The 15,762-nt window shown below is 42.0% G+C and overlaps 1 protein-coding gene across 1 annotated transcript in view; it reads right to left on the reverse strand.

Annotated features, from left to right (window-relative positions):
* The window catches only part of plcl5 (phospholipase C like 5), a 60,272-nt gene that overhangs the window by 11,521 nt on the left and 32,989 nt on the right, over positions 1 to 15,762 (reverse strand). The window contains exons 2-4 of the mRNA XM_010739751.3: positions 9,516 to 12,002; positions 3,630 to 3,833; positions 598 to 673 (exon numbers count right to left, since the gene is read on the reverse strand). Coding sequence (XP_010738053.2) covers positions 598 to 673; positions 3,630 to 3,833; positions 9,516 to 12,002 — 2,767 coding nt within the window. The remainder of the gene's footprint in view (positions 1 to 597; positions 674 to 3,629; positions 3,834 to 9,515; positions 12,003 to 15,762) is intronic.

A 15,762-nucleotide genomic window follows, 5' to 3' on the forward strand; every position in this document is an offset into this window, starting at 1 on the left:
TCCTTTGTCTGTGTGGCTGGCTGATTGTTTTCACCTGCCCACTGACATGATAACTACTTGGTGGTGACTCACTCATGATGGCCTGCTCTGTTGATGGCAGCACTGCTGTTGATGTTGATGGAGATGCTGTAGCAGCAGATATACTACACTCTTTCTATTAGGCAGAAGGACACTGAACACAATAGATCTGAAGGCTGCAGACGCGCTTTCTTACAATACATGTATATAATGTATTTGGCTTGAAAAGCAGGAGAGCTGAAAATATATATTGCCTCAAATGGATTTCAGTTGTTTGGTGCCTTCTTGATTTAAGCAATATGTCAGTAAATGACGTATTCTGTCTGCTACACATCTTGTCCTTAAACTGTGAGTCATTTTCTTCACAGTAGCAGAGAGATGTACTTTATCCTGCCCCGTTTTTCACGGTGCTGACAACCAAAATATCAGCTTGGATTATTTATCCAGTTGTGATTGACATGTTCTGCAGTGTAGAAAATGAAGGGGATGAACAGGGATGTTGAAGCTGAGGTCCCATTCATTCATTCATTCATTCATTCATTCATTCATTCATTCATTCATTCACATAGTGCAGCATACCTGCCCGTTGTGCTTGTGTGAGCTTGGAATAGACGACGTCAGCTGACTCGATCAGTGTTCTGCTGGTTTGGATCATCTGGAACAAAAGAAAACATGTAGTTCATTTGAATCACAATTCAGCATCATACCGGTTTCATACTTGAGAAGCCTTGAGCAGAGGCATAGCCAGTCACAAAAGGGCTTGATGGCATAGTATATACTGTAAATAAAGCAAGGAAGGAAGGAAACATTTCATATAAACTGCTGAGAGGTGTCTATTTTACCACAATGCATAGCCTAACAAACTTAATCCCCTCATCCGCCAGGCCTTCATCTGAAGTGGATTTGAACTCTTAGCAGCTATGTTTAAAAGGCACACAAACAGTTCAGCCTTAACCCAATTAAGGCAACATAGCTGTCATGTCAATGTCTTCATCTGATTACTTTAATTGGGCTAAGATAATAATCAGAGGAAGCAGATTGTTTCCAATTAACTGGGCGTGCAAACAACATAGTTCCGATTTATTTTGCCTTGTATGCAAGTATTACCTCATGGGAAATTCATGACAAAAGCTTATTGTAAGCAGTCTGTTTAGCACTGCAACTAGAACTGTAATTCCAGCGTTGACCTCTATAGGCTCACAAAAGGAAAAGAAGATTTGGTCTGTATATAGATTGTTGTCTCTTGTATTTATAGTTGTATATGTTGTTTGTCATCTTGTTTTGATGTATGTTTTCTATTGAGAACCAGAGTCAAATTCTTCATATTTTACGTGCCAACATACTCAGCATACATAGCTGCTTGTGACGCTGAACCTTTTGTGAAAATCACACATTATTACAACCACAAGACGACTTTCTATTTTCACCTCGCCATGCAAAAACTGTGTATTTCGAGCCCTGAACCTTGTCCCATAGGCTGAGGAGCAGCTGGACCAACCCTGTAGCACTGAGGAGGAAGCTAATGAAGTTTCACACTCCTATTAGCAGGGAGACAGGAAGTGGACTCTTATACTGTGTGTGTGTGTGTGTGTGCGCGCGTGTGTGTGTGTGTGTGGGTGTGCATGTCTTTTCTTGTTATTCTTATGAGAACTGAGTGCAGACAATTTTGGGAAGTGAGCTCATTCTGGACCATCCCTTCATTCAGGGGATGGTTTAATCAAGAGATTAGAAGATAGAAATCTATGAATATTCCAAATCTCAGATGTCTAATGTTGCATTTAAATCTCATGCTGCCTACTGTGATGAATTTCTTCCTGTGTGACTGACTGAGCGAGTGAAAAAAGAAATCCAAGCTCTGAATCTCACCAACCTGTTGTTAGCTATGATAGATAAACAACAGACTCATTATCCTTTTAAGGGCCATTCTAGATGCACTGTAAACATATCTGTGCTAATATACAGTATCTAAATGTCCAGATATACTCTACAGTATGTGTGTATGTGAACTTGACTGCCCTGACCTCTGGAAAAAGACTTCCAATGTGCTGACGCTTTGTTCAGCTCAGGGTTACAACATTGGCTGGCTGCAGCCCACATGGGGGTGAGTGAGGACATGCACTGCACACTGATATCCTACAGTAAATGGCCTGGTGTTGGCACAGATGAAGTCACATGCATTTACGAACACACACACACACAAACACACACACTGGGGCCTCTGTTCTTGAGCGGGGTATGTACCAACAGGCCAGTCTTTGGGAACCAAATACAAACACTCAGCTGACCAGGTCCAAGCCTCAGGGCAAGGCCATAGGTTAATGTATGTATACATCTGAAAACTGGCAACTACTGATATAATTCAGCATACAGGAGCATTTGTATGTACTGGGGACTTAGCAGACTGAGGAAAGTAATGGGAGCTTTCATTATAGGGCAACACACAGTGATTTAGTGAGAAGAATACACTTCTAGTAGAATTTTACAAGCATATTTTTGATATTTGTAATACCCTTTTTGAATAGCCTCCCAAAAACAGGCAATTTTAATAATTCTGATGAACAGAGCAACAAATATCCAATGACGTAAAATGGATTGCACACATTTGTATCAGTGTTCAAGGCCTGTTAAAGAATGCTTCTTCTCTAAAACTCTAAGATGTGGATTTCTAACCTGCTTTTCTCCTTTTCTCCTACAATGTTTTTTGTGGACTGGAGCGTGAGAGTTGATCTGACAGTGCCAAGCCTCCTGCCTGGTGCGAAGCCTCATAAAAGCCAAAGCAGATTCTATTTGGATATGCCCGCTGCATCACTCCTGATGTCCTGTGTCAGCAGCAGGAGCGCCGTTGATCTGAGCAGCGTGGACACGGCAACCTTGTTCCTCGCTCATGACCCACTTCACCGGCTACCACCAAGCCACACAGGAGGGGTAGGAGGAGGGGCGAGGAAAACAGCGAGTGATAACTAATTACAGACAGTCTCCAACCCCCCTTTGGGCTGTGTCAATGTCAAGTGGTGAAAAATGCAGTGTTCTTGGAAAAAGAGGAGGCAGGATGGAGAAGGACATGTGAAATTATACAATGAGTAGCTGCAGCTTGACAAGCTGATTGGTCAAATGTGTGGTTTTAGCCACGTTTAGATGCCTTGCAGAACACATCCAGCTGTATAAATCGAATGATAAGCAAGCTAACCTCTGTTTCAGTGATTATCCTGGAGGGGATCATGTGTTTAGTCATGTCTGTGCGTCTATTTGTCCGCAGCTAATCTTGCATACTACTGGACCCACGAGGCTAAGATTTTTAGGTGGTTAGGGTGATTCACAATTTAACCAGCTGGTAGTGATCAACTACTTCAGTTTGGAATCTTCTTGTTTCCAGATTTGAACATGTTTCTCATGCATACACACTGCACACACACACCCTGCCCCCCTGTTACCCACTTGTGTGGAAATCTGCACCCTACTGAGTGCACTCTTCTAATTTCAGTATTAGTTTCGTAAGTGCAGCCCCCATGAAGATCTGCTCGTTTTTTTACATTTCATCTTTAGTTAAAGTAGATATTTTTTAAAAAAAGAAGTTTTTTAAAAACTCTTTCATGTGTGTTCACATTATTTACCATGTCATATGCGTTGAGCACTTTGCGCAGCAGCTCAGGCACAGGACCCTGAGCTTCCATGGTGGGGTAAGTCTCGCTCAGGTCCACAGTTACCCTCAGTGATCGCTCACTGTTCATCAGCCAGGTAGACACCGTCAGGATACACTGCTTCATGTTGGCTGCCGGGGTGAGGCCACAGAGCTCCTTGAAGGACACCATGGCATTCTGTGGAAAAAAAAACACATACAATAAAGGAAAGCCATTTGTGTGTAAGTATGTAAAAGATGCATTAAAAAAGAACAAACACTGTACGTTAATAAATGTCCACTGATTCTAAGTAAGCGTTAAATATTGCAATGTAAACAAATACATACACATAAATATTCTGTATGTCTCGCTGTCCTTGTGCCCTGAGCCTCTTCGCTGTCATGGCTGTCTGTTTCAGTTTCATGAAACTAACCACATCAACCATCCAATGTAACAAACTAAAGCAAGCAGGATTATTGTTCTTGGCAAATGACGTGATTGTGGTCCTACTGGAATGACAAATATTGCTAATACTTTTTGCACATGACCTTGAGCGAGGGGATTTAATGAGAGGGATCAAGCTTCTCCCCTCAGACTAGAAACAAGATAAGATAACAGCAGATAGTGTTTGTCTTAGTGACAGTAAAATTATCGGTTTCCCATAACGTCAGTCTGCTCATTCAACAGAGCAGAGGCTCTGGAGCCAAACTTCTGACCACAGCCTGAAGCTGCTAAGTACACTCATCCCTCTCTTTCTTAATTTATCCTCCTCTCTTCTCACCTTTTCTTCATTGCTTTTTCTACACAAATCTCTGGCTTTGTTTTCCTTCTCTCACTGCAAATACCCAGCTTAAAACTATCATACATTAGGTAAATACCAACGCATTCTTCCCCTTATGTTCCTTTTTCTACATGCACCACTAGACGTTCTAGCACTCTGCTGCAAGATAAATAAAGAAATCTCAACATGTCCTGTTTATTTGTACAAATCTTATTTTTCATCAGCGGCAGCTGTGGCTCAGTTTGTAGAGCGCATCTGCCATCAATCACGGTTAAGAAACCTTGAACTCCTCCTCTCCACATGTTGAATGTCCTTGAGCAAGACACCCAATCCCAAACTGCACTCAATGCTTGCGTCACTTTGGACAAAAGTATTTGCAAGATTAGTATTGCCATTAAATAAAGTGACATAAATCTGAAAGCACTGTGAGAAGAATTTGTTTTTAGGACTTTTAGTTGATAACTAAAAATTAGAACCCCTCTACCTGGTGTGACAAACACATCTTACTGTCATTTATTGGCAGCACCATGTTCAACAGCAGCTTGTCAGCCTAAAGACACCAAATTAAATTGAATGTTGAATATTCTGCCAGCCTCACTTTCCCTCTCGCTCCCTTTTCATCTATCCTGGGCTGGTCTTTCTTTCCAGTCCACCGAACCCAAAGTTTCTGCATGTCTCGGTTTAAAGACTTCGCAGCCCCAGGAACTACGCAACTGCCTCTTACAATGTTTCATTCTTCTGCCAGCATGGGAATTTTAGGCAATGAAATCAGGCCCACTGTTTTTGTTTTTTTACATAGTACAACATCAGTTAGCTCGGTTAAAAGGCATCAAGAGGTGAGGTGAGAGAAGAGAAAGGGACGGTTAAAAAAGAGCAGTCTAAGCTGAGGCACAAAGAACAGCAAAGAGACAAAGAAAAGTGAGGGCGATAATGAGACGCATTGAGGAAATGCAAGTCAGGCAAAAGAGTGTGAGAGAGAAACATGGATGCAGAGAAAACTAAGGGGAGAACAGGAGAGAGGGGAAAAAAACAATTTAGAGAGAACAAGCCAGTGTTGGTATTTGGGAGTCCGTCCACACTCTGCACTCTGCAGTGTGGGAACCAGCTGTCTCCCTGGGCTAGACCTCCAGGCCTGCAGAAAAATCCACCCCACCATCCCCTACCCCAGTGGACGTGTTGTCACTGTGGGGCCCGACCTTCCTGTAGACAGAGAGGGTGGCCTGAGGGACAAAGTCTGTATCTGTATCTGAATCTGTATGCAGAGCCTCACCCATAGTTAACACCTCTTGGGCCACTGAGCACAGCAAACGGAGAAACACAATGGTGGAAGCAGGACAGCTCTGGGGATCTGCATTAAAAAATGGCGTGTGATTGTGTGTGTGTGTGTGTAAGCTGCATGTGTCTAAGCCTCAGTGCGGTTTGAGCTGAAGTTATTAACATTCATTATGCTTTGTGTAACTCCATGCATGTGTGTATGGGACCACATACGTGAATGTTTTCCAATAATTGTTGTGCAATAAAAGCCATACCGTTTCCAAGCCACGGTGTAAAAAAAAACCCCCAATGAAAGGCTTGTGTTTTTAATTACTCCCTTCCGCTATTTTACTCCCCTTCCAACATTCCCCAAATGAGAGCTCTGTGTCCGGTTACAACATTGCTTTTGTTTGTCTTTGCTCCTCTCACTCTCTTTCTTTTCTATCTGTGTATCTCTCTCTCTTTCTCTCTGGTCCACAGTATTGAGTGGTGGTGGATGTGTCTATCATGGCGCGCACACTTTTCAGCAAATAAAAAGAAACTCCAGGCCCACTGCTCTCCTCCAGCTTCGTCAACACTTTATATGGTCCATGGGTAGCAGCACTCCGGAAAGGACTCTATTCAAGTCTCCCACAGAAATAATTGATGTGCTGGCTAGATCCACATATGAACCATAGAAGGTTGCTATGTATCCATGTTCATTCTCCTCAGTCTTTTTGAGTCCCTAGTCTTTCTATTATTATTCAGAGCAGACCATCTGGAAGCTTTGCTGTTTGAGGATAAAAGGAGTCTTAAAAGAGGTCATTGAGGTGAAATAACGCTTTTGACGGCGACATCTAACGTGCTTGCACTGCTTTCAAAGCTAAGGTTGTACACCATGATATCTGGGATTTTGGTGACTGCGTGTACAAAAGATATTTATTTTTCACATTAATGTCTAATCTTGGCCTAAAGTCAGTAGTGGTGAAGCTTCCAGAGCTGGCCTGGTTGTTGCCTTGTGGGGATTTTGGGCACTTGCCATGTTTCTGCCCACCATTTCCCGAGAGATTCAATGCACCGCACAGCTGGTCTCTACAAAGCTTTTACAACTATCCATTCTTTTACATTTAAAAGGCAAAGGCCTTCACCTCTTCATTAATCACATCAACTTTTATCTCTTTGTTTCAAAAAGAACAAATTTACATTTCAAACCTGAGGATATTGTGGTGTGGGAAGCGGTAGTGGCGCCACTCTTGTTTGATCAGGTTTAAGAGACACTGGTTCACTTTTCATGTAAGCCTATAGATTAGATTGTGAAGCCATTTGTTAAGAGAGATGATTATGCAGAATATATTAAAGTGTCAGCTGTGACACGTAGGCATGTTTGTGAATATTTCCATATTTAGCATAAGTTGAGCAGCGTTTTACAAAAGTTTTACAGGGCTGACTTCATAGTGAGCCATATTCCATGTTATATTCACAGGGCTGACTTCATAGTGAGCCATATTCCATGTTATATTCATGAAACATTTTCATGCTGACTCACACTAAACCAAAGATTAGGACCTAGTCATACCTGTTGAGGTATCACTTGTCACTAATTTAATTCAAACTTACAACACCATGTTTGTCTAGAAAATAAATACTTTTTGGTCAGGATTACTCATTACCTGCTTGTACTCGCACTTTTGTTCCAATGATTTTCTTTTAATAACCCTCCTCTTATCCCTTTGAGGCGGTATTTTGCTAATGTTACAACCCCTAAAATTACAGGATCAATTTTACCCCCTGAGCACAAACATTATTCTCTCCGTCTGGCAAAATGATCCTCTTTGAGAACATGCGTTTTTCCACAACTGAACAAACGCATGACAGCATGCCACAGGATCTCTAATCACATCACTGCTTATTTAGTTTGGTCTGGTCTTTTGTTTGCTGTGCCATTAGACTGAGGTTACTGCTCACTGAAGACAGATGGACAGACATTGGTATTTATGACCTGAACACATAAAAAGGAGACTACTACATTAGCTTCCGGACAAGCATACATTAATCTGTCTAATTTTATCCTCTTATACAAGACATCGTCATTATATATTACATTTGTTTGCCTGCATACTTCCAACTGCTCATGCAGAAGTCAACAGGTTACTGGAGATATCAAGTTGAGGGCAGGAAATCAGAGATAATCAGTAATCAGATTTGTGAGACAGGCATATTTATGATTATTATTATATATGTTGGAGAAGCCAGAACAGTTTTTTGTTATTTTTTGGAGCTTTTGTACAGACAAAGTAATTAGAGGACAATCTCTTTAGTGAGAAAGCACCTATTTTTTTCCTTATCTCTTAAAAATGTGTCAAGTTACTTATTTACATTTGCGGTATTAGTTTTAATTAGTCTGGATACAAAACATAATGATTCATCCTTTTATTTATTTATTTTTCACCACTGAATGATTTTACAATTAATGTCCAACATTTTTTAATTTCATGGTAATTCTGTTTGGTAATTCTGTTTTTTACATGTGAGGCATTAGCAATTATTTATTTTGCAGTGTTTTACGAGAGGATTGTTTAAAGCATGTAATCAACTAAGTTGTTTGGTTGCCTGATTGTCAAAGCACTTTTACAAACATTTAGAAAATAGAATAAGTATATAAATACAAATTTCTATTTTATTACGACTACACAATTTTCTCATATTTTCTCATTGTATTGTGACCTGCTAGAGAATACAAGAGACAAAAACTCTAAGCTGACAACCAAACAGCACAATATGTGGCTTGTAAAAAGTTTATTGGCGCTCCCTGTGTTGTAATTTGTAGACTGTAGGGTGTGATACAAAGCTTGTCTCACCTGCTCAGTCATCATAAACAAAATTATATAGTCACTGAAAGGCTTCTGGTGCTGGTCATAAGCAGAATCTACACTGTGGATAGTAATCTTCTTTTACTCATCTAGGGAGTTTTAAAGTAGTGCACTAAGTGCCTAGCAACCCAGTCCTCTCCCTTGAGCAGTAATTGTCCCTCATTAATGATTACACTATTCATAAAACGCATAATTGTACAGCAATGTCACTTTATTACCGTTCTCTTCAACAACATTAATATAGCGCAATTAGTGACAAGCGTCTATCCACAACAGCAAGCAAAATTAGTCCAATCAGGTTAAACTTACTGAAGCAATAAATAAATATAATAAACTTATGCAGTTTTATTTGGGGGAAAGGCTTCTCTGCCTTTTAAAATCCTAACTTAAGACTCAATATGCCGATAACCATGAAAGTTAGCGAATACCTTTCTTTTTGTCATTATATAAGTAGGCTATATATCAATATTCAGAATGCCAAGAATTGTCATGTTTTCTTAAGAACAGACCGACAATATTCAGATCGGCAATATTGTACTAATTAGCCCTGCCCGGTTAGAAAAAGAACATGTAATGCATAGAAGAGATTTACAGAGCATACAATGTACCTTGACAATGTGCTCAGACTAAAAAGAAGTGTAGTTCTAAGACAGATAATAGAGTGGCGTAACCTGTGATGAACCAGTACATGGGTCTAAAGTGTCACCATCGTTTACAATATGAATGTAGTTGCTTTATATTTAATCAAACTTTTGGACCACAAACACACTAATTAAAGAGTGATCTGTGCTGTTATTTACTTGTTCTGCATGATCAACAACTTTAACGCTCCAAACACATACAGTATATAGCTAAAAGGTGCCACTTTTCAACATCTTAAAGGAACAGACTGGGCAATCCATTGCAGCAGCGAATTACAGAGCAGCTTAAGATAGTGATTATAAGGTGATTATATTTTTAAATGAAAAAAAACAAAACAAGTATATAGTTCCTTACCTGCACATTTTCTCTGAGGTCGGTGGCCTCCCTGAGGGGCTGGGTGGAAGCTCTGAAGAGCTCATCCACTACCTTAATCCCTGTCGTCTTGGTGGTGGTGTACTCCCGGGCCTTCCTACCCTTCCTGACAGACAGACCCCTCTTATGTGCCTTTCCTCCACCTCGTCTGTTGGTGATGGCTACATGGACAAACAGTGTGGTGTTGGGTAGGAACTCTCCTGTCAGAGATTGTAGGGGAACATGCCTGTAGCCTGGCTGTAGGCACTCAAATGGGATGGTGTACTGGCCAATGAACTCGTCTCCAATGTAGTCATCATCCAGCACCACAAAGCGCAGTACTGCAAGTTCTGGTAAATTGATCTGGAATTCAAAACTCTCATCAAAAATAGGGTTGTCACCATTCTGGGACACAGTCTTGGTTCTTTGCTCAGCACAGTCAGCTGGGATGCCATGAATCTCCACATATATGTAGGGCTCCACCACATCACCCTTAGCAGCAGAGCCACGAGGCTTGGGCAGATTTTGCCCACTGATGACCTTGATGTGAAGAAGCTGGGCAGACACCCCTGGCAAGGAGTCCCGAGCATTGGCACTGAAGTAGGATACCTCCTCCCTCATGATGGCTGGCCGCAAAACATACCCGCAGTTGCCATTCTGCCTGAACCAACCTAGGTTGAGGTCCATCATCAGGCCTGGCGTCTGGTAGTTCATGGCCACAATCTGGCAGCCACACTTCCAGAAATCCTGGGGGTTCATGTTGCTGGCATCAATTCTCATAGGTGTGGGATATACCCTGGAGAGAAAGCGCTTGTTGTAACAAACAAATTCCTCTGGGTACTCATTGGCAAATCTGTTTGCATCTACCTCATTGAATGAGCAAATCTCCCAGTATTTTTGGTCTCTCTTAGAGAGCTCAAAGTCCCTAAACTGGACTGACTTGCAGAGAGATACAAGATCAGAGAGCTCCCTGCTCAGTCTGAGTCTCTTGTAGCCTAAGCCATTTAGCTGGTCCTTCTCATCAGCTCCCACTCTTCGGGACATTTCCAGACCCTCTTCTTCATCCGTCACATCTCCTTCAGTGTCAATGCAACTGGGTGGTAGCTTCTTACCCTTGAGGAGGATTTTACCCTTGAGCTTCTCAGGAGAGGGGAGATAGTTTTCCTCCTTGAGTGGGGGATCAACATACAACTTGTCCCCAAGAATCTTCTTCATGTGCTGTGCCATCACCCTCTGCTGGGGTATGCAGCAGTGGGTCACTAAACAAACAATCAGGGGATATTCAGAGCTCTCAAAAGCATATTGGTTTATAATGTCCAGGACTTTCGAGAAAGCTAGATGTGAGGCTACAGAACTACCAACATATACCACTGGTTCATTATCAGGGCCATCCCATACAATGACCTCAATGCTGCGACAGCCCATCCTTAGAGCTCGGATGTAGCTGCTGATGTCTGACGAACCCCAGAAATGATCTTCCAGAAGGGAGGCATTATGTGATGAGTTGATGTAATAGTGGGACAGGGGTTGGTTCATATCCTGGCACACACGTTTGTGCTGTGGGTCAAAGATGTGGCATTCAGAGGAGAGGAGGTAGTGTGTAAAGCCATCAATGGAGAGGTAGCCTCTCTCCCTGCCTTCGGCAGATGGCTCAAATTTCTGAACAATATCCCTGCACATATCCTCTGTTACACCTTCCACACCTTGCTCCACCTCTACGAAAAGCATCAGATCTTTACTGTCTAGATACTCCTTGTTACTGGAGAACTGCACCAGTAGGAAGAAAATCTCTGGCCGTGTGCAGAGCTCACAGTAGGCCTCAACAAAGGTGTCCATGTTAATTGCCTCTCCGTATTGGTCTTTAGCTTTCTGGAGTTCCTTGAACTTCAGCTCTATTCTAGACTCTTTCATTCCAGGGTTGAGCCCCTTGATTATCTGGGTGGCCCTGAACAGGTCTATGTGTCCTTCCTTTTCCATATCTGCTAGGTCAAATACTGAGCCAATCCAAGATGTTCGTAGACTCGGTTGGCTGGGTTCCGCCATGTCCACGGTGTGCCGGCCATAAGACACCAGATACCTCAGGCCCATCACCCAGGAGCTGACAACATCTGCTGTACTAGCTACCAAATCTAAGGACTCATAGTTATCCCCATAGATGATTGAGAAGGCGCATTCATCAGGGAACTGGTCTGAGAGACCATTGCTGCGCAGAACTGGGGTTTTCTTTCCTAAACGGACCTCCTTAATGCCCTTGATCTCCAGTTTAGCCTTCTCTGAATCCTTCTTCGATGGCTCCCAACGGAGCCAGTGCATGTCTGGATCCAGCAGGAAGTAGCGGTTGTACATGCGTGAGTTGGAGCGCACTTTCTTCATTTCACAACCCTCCATCATGAACGCCATGCAAGCAGCTGTGCTGTTGATCTTGCGGTCACTTGGCATTGTGCTGAAGGACACTGTTTTCTTCCTCACCTGCCTCTGTTTGGAACCATCCTGGAAACACAAAGGGGTGGGAAAGGATTGGATTAGAGAAGAATTTCTTGGTTACATTCTGTATCTGAATTCAGAAAACAGCAGTGACTATTACATTATAATGTACAGAAGAGGAGAAAGGAGACAAAAGGCTGAGTCAGCCCTTTCATTACAGAGTGGCTTTGCATCTAAATAGATATATGCACACTGAATCCTAAATGATGTTATGCTGCTAAAGGGTAAAAATGGTCATGATACAAAATTCTGATCAGTAGACTGTGCTGAGCTGCTGAATTGTGTAGTGCAAACTTTCGTTGCAATCAGTGCTTTTTATAATATATTTATATTTATGACAGGCCAATATCCTCAGCTATAATTACATGCTTATTTAAAATGCATAAATTGTATAATTATTCTGCTCATATTTTAAATTGCATAACTTCATGTTAAAGCAGAGTAACTTTTTCCCTTGAGAGAAAACGTAATATAATGTAATGCATGCCACATGAGGTCTGTTTCTTTTTAAAACAGGACTGCTTGCTGTAATGATAGAGTACAAAACCATTTCGGCTTGGCTCAAGTCACAATGGTTTCATCTCTCAAACAAAGTTAAGGGCTTTAGAATCAGTTTCAGGTTACACTATAACTGCAAATGAGATGTGGTTAAATATTCACCCTGTGGGCAACCTTTCATAAATACATTTCTTGTTAGCCGATTCCAGAGATTTCAATGTTTGCTGAAGTGCTGAGGATAGGGTCTCTTTACAACCAAGGCAAAAGCCAAACTTGCAAAAGTAGCAAAATAGAGACTCCGCATACCACCTGCCATGACATAGCTGAACCTTTGCAGGTTTTAGGTCTTGAGTCTAGATGGCAAAAAGAAAACAGACAGTGCTGCCCTATTTCCACATAGGGTTGGTTAGCTACATAGCCTGAATGCAGATGGCCTGGTTAAAGGCCTGGAAAGTGTGCATGTTGAATAATGCATACCACAGAGAACAGTACATTAAAATCTAAACTAAACCAATCCACAAATTACTGTTACACATTGAAGATTTTAGACACAAAGCCTTTGAGACTGTCGTTAAAACTCAGAGGACAGATTCTCTCCTTCTTGTAAACATCTAACACCACAGCCACATGTCAGTGGTGATGTTTAATCACTTGCAAAACCTTGAATATGAAATAAATGTAAACAAAGCCAACTAATCTCTCTTGCTGACCATTTTTAGTTTGACGAAAGAATGCAGTAATGGGTAGAGAACCCCTAGGCTATGTCTCCCCCCAAGACAGTGACTGTCTGTACAGGTCTGATGGATCTCCCCAGAGCATGGTTCAACTCTAGACACAGTGAAACACCTCAGGGCCATCCGTCTTTCACCTGACGGTCAGAGGCAGATGATGCTTGGCATCTCATCACGATTGATGAGCACCACTTGATGCAAAGCCAAAGAAATGACATGATCATCACTCTCTGGTTTTGCCCTTGTTTTATGACCTCTATCTAATTTCCCTACAGATGAGTACTCAATAACATCATTTACATTTTTTTTTTTACTTTTTTTTTTCAGAAATGGAAAAAAAAAACTGAATAGACATGCAAATCATTCTTTAATGTGAATGAAAACACTCTAATTAATGCCTTTGCTGGTCCTACACCAGATGGTGTGCTTTGGCCCATGATGCTGAGACCACCCAGGTCAAAGAGTTGCACACTATGTGTTGAGTTATTCAAGCTCTATCAGCCTTGAGAAATACTTGCATGCAACTGTTGTGAAAGCTAGTGCCAAGAACCATGGGCACATGGTAATGCATCTACTCTTGCCAAGACGTGAGGGGAACAAGGTTGCTGTTGGTTCAGCTGGAGAATAATACAATACCAACTCTTTTACAGAGGTAACCAAGAAGTTAACAAGAAAAGAAGTACTTATCAACCACTTCAACCACAGTATCTCCAAAAAATAATCAAAACCCAACCTATTGCTGTGCTTGCAGTGGGATATAAACCTGGAGGCCACAATTAAGAGATCACATTTCAACTGGAATGCCGTGCTCTTTAATCTCACTAGAATGATTATTTTGCCCCATGAGAAAACTACAGTTGAAGAGTTTGTCTGCTCCTCTGTTGTTTAAAAAAAATCAACCAGATGGACATCTGCATTGACTGGGGTGATGATATATGCAGAAAGCTTTGAGAGATACAAAGCAAACGGCAAGAGTCGATCTGTTCAGGTCTGATTATCTCAAGGGTCAAAGAGTGTGAGGGTAATCTTGTTTCTCATTAACATGCTGTTACAATTAGCCTGACAGCAAAGTGGTACAATATGCTATTACCCTTAGCTCAAGCCTCTCAATCAAAATCAAAGTAAAGAAGGCAAAATGTTTCCGTTAGTGGTGTTAGTGTCATTTCACAGTCGAAATGGAATTATTTTTGTTGAATTTAAATGCTATCAGTGTTGTGAACATATACATAAATAAACAACAATCCTAATTTCAAATGTATTTTCTCTTTAAATTTCTACCTCGGTTTTTTCCCTACATGTAGTTGTCTTTTTTCCCTCAATTGACTGCTCTTCTGGTCTGGTCCACACTGACCATTTTTTCACAGCCCCCGAGGTCTTTCCTGGTAAAGATGTCAATATTTCTGTTCATGTGTGTGCGTGTGTCTGTGTGTGTGCGCGTGCTCAAGTGCTTCAGGCTTGACTGCCTGTTGCTGCTATTTTCTGCTGTTGCCACAGTGATGTGGGGGTATTTTGGAAATCCTCCACACCTCCCCCATCCCTTTTCCTGTGGTGACGCTGGCTGCCCCAGGCTGGGTCAAACACTCCCTGATGGAAGGGTGAAGCTGCCGAGGACGGGACAGACTGTGAGACGCATCGCCAGACATTCACAGAAGGGCAGTGGTATGTCACACTTGCGCTCCCTCCTCCCTTGTAACACCCTGATGCTGGGCGCCATAAGCAGTATGACATGAGGAACTTAACTCCAGGGAAGCAATTAATGCAACATGAGCTCTTAGGTTGCCCGCTACACTGCCGTGCTGACTGTATGTGGAGTGGAGTATGGCAAAACAATAACTCTTTAGAATGTTACTATATAGGGTGCAATGGGCAATCTATTCTCATAGATTTATTTTCTTTTTTATCATATTTCCAGTTATATAGTTACGTATATCATCACTAAAACCAATATACATCTGGTTGGCTTCCCTGTACTCCCCCAGTCTGCTGTGCATCCTGGAATGCAGCGCTATCAGAAAAACCAATGCCTGTTTCATCTCCGGAGTGTTTGTGTGCAGCACAAGCACCCTGACAAAAAACCTCAAGAGCTTCCTCTGCTGCCTGATTTCTTGTCATGCCAAAGCACAAGCAAAACTAAAGTCATCCTGCTTTGACATCTTACGAATTTACTTCTCTGCTTCAATGCAGACTGAAAAATACAACATTGCACTGTGGCTTAACATCTGAGGGCTAAAACAGTAAGTGTCTCAGCAAAAGTCAAATGTTAGATCAGAGTGCTAAGTTGTTCAGTCTGCTTTTAATCACATGGGGGATTAATCTCTCCCCTAAAGGTCTTCCTGTGGGAATACTGGACATACTGCCGCTTTCACTACCGTGGCCCACTTCCTCCTCATCCCACCAAACCTCAAACCATCCCACCTCCTCGTCACGGCTGTGCTCCTATCATATCTCAACTCTGAAACGGGTTTGCAGAAAGTAGTCAGGCACGGCTCAGTTCCTCTCGCCCACAGAGCTACTGTGTCATTTGTGTGTGTGCAATG

Source organism: Larimichthys crocea, chromosome XII (assembly GCF_000972845.2).
Source record: "Larimichthys crocea isolate SSNF chromosome XII, L_crocea_2.0, whole genome shotgun sequence".
NCBI classification, from domain to species: domain Eukaryota; kingdom Metazoa; phylum Chordata; class Actinopteri; family Sciaenidae; genus Larimichthys; species Larimichthys crocea.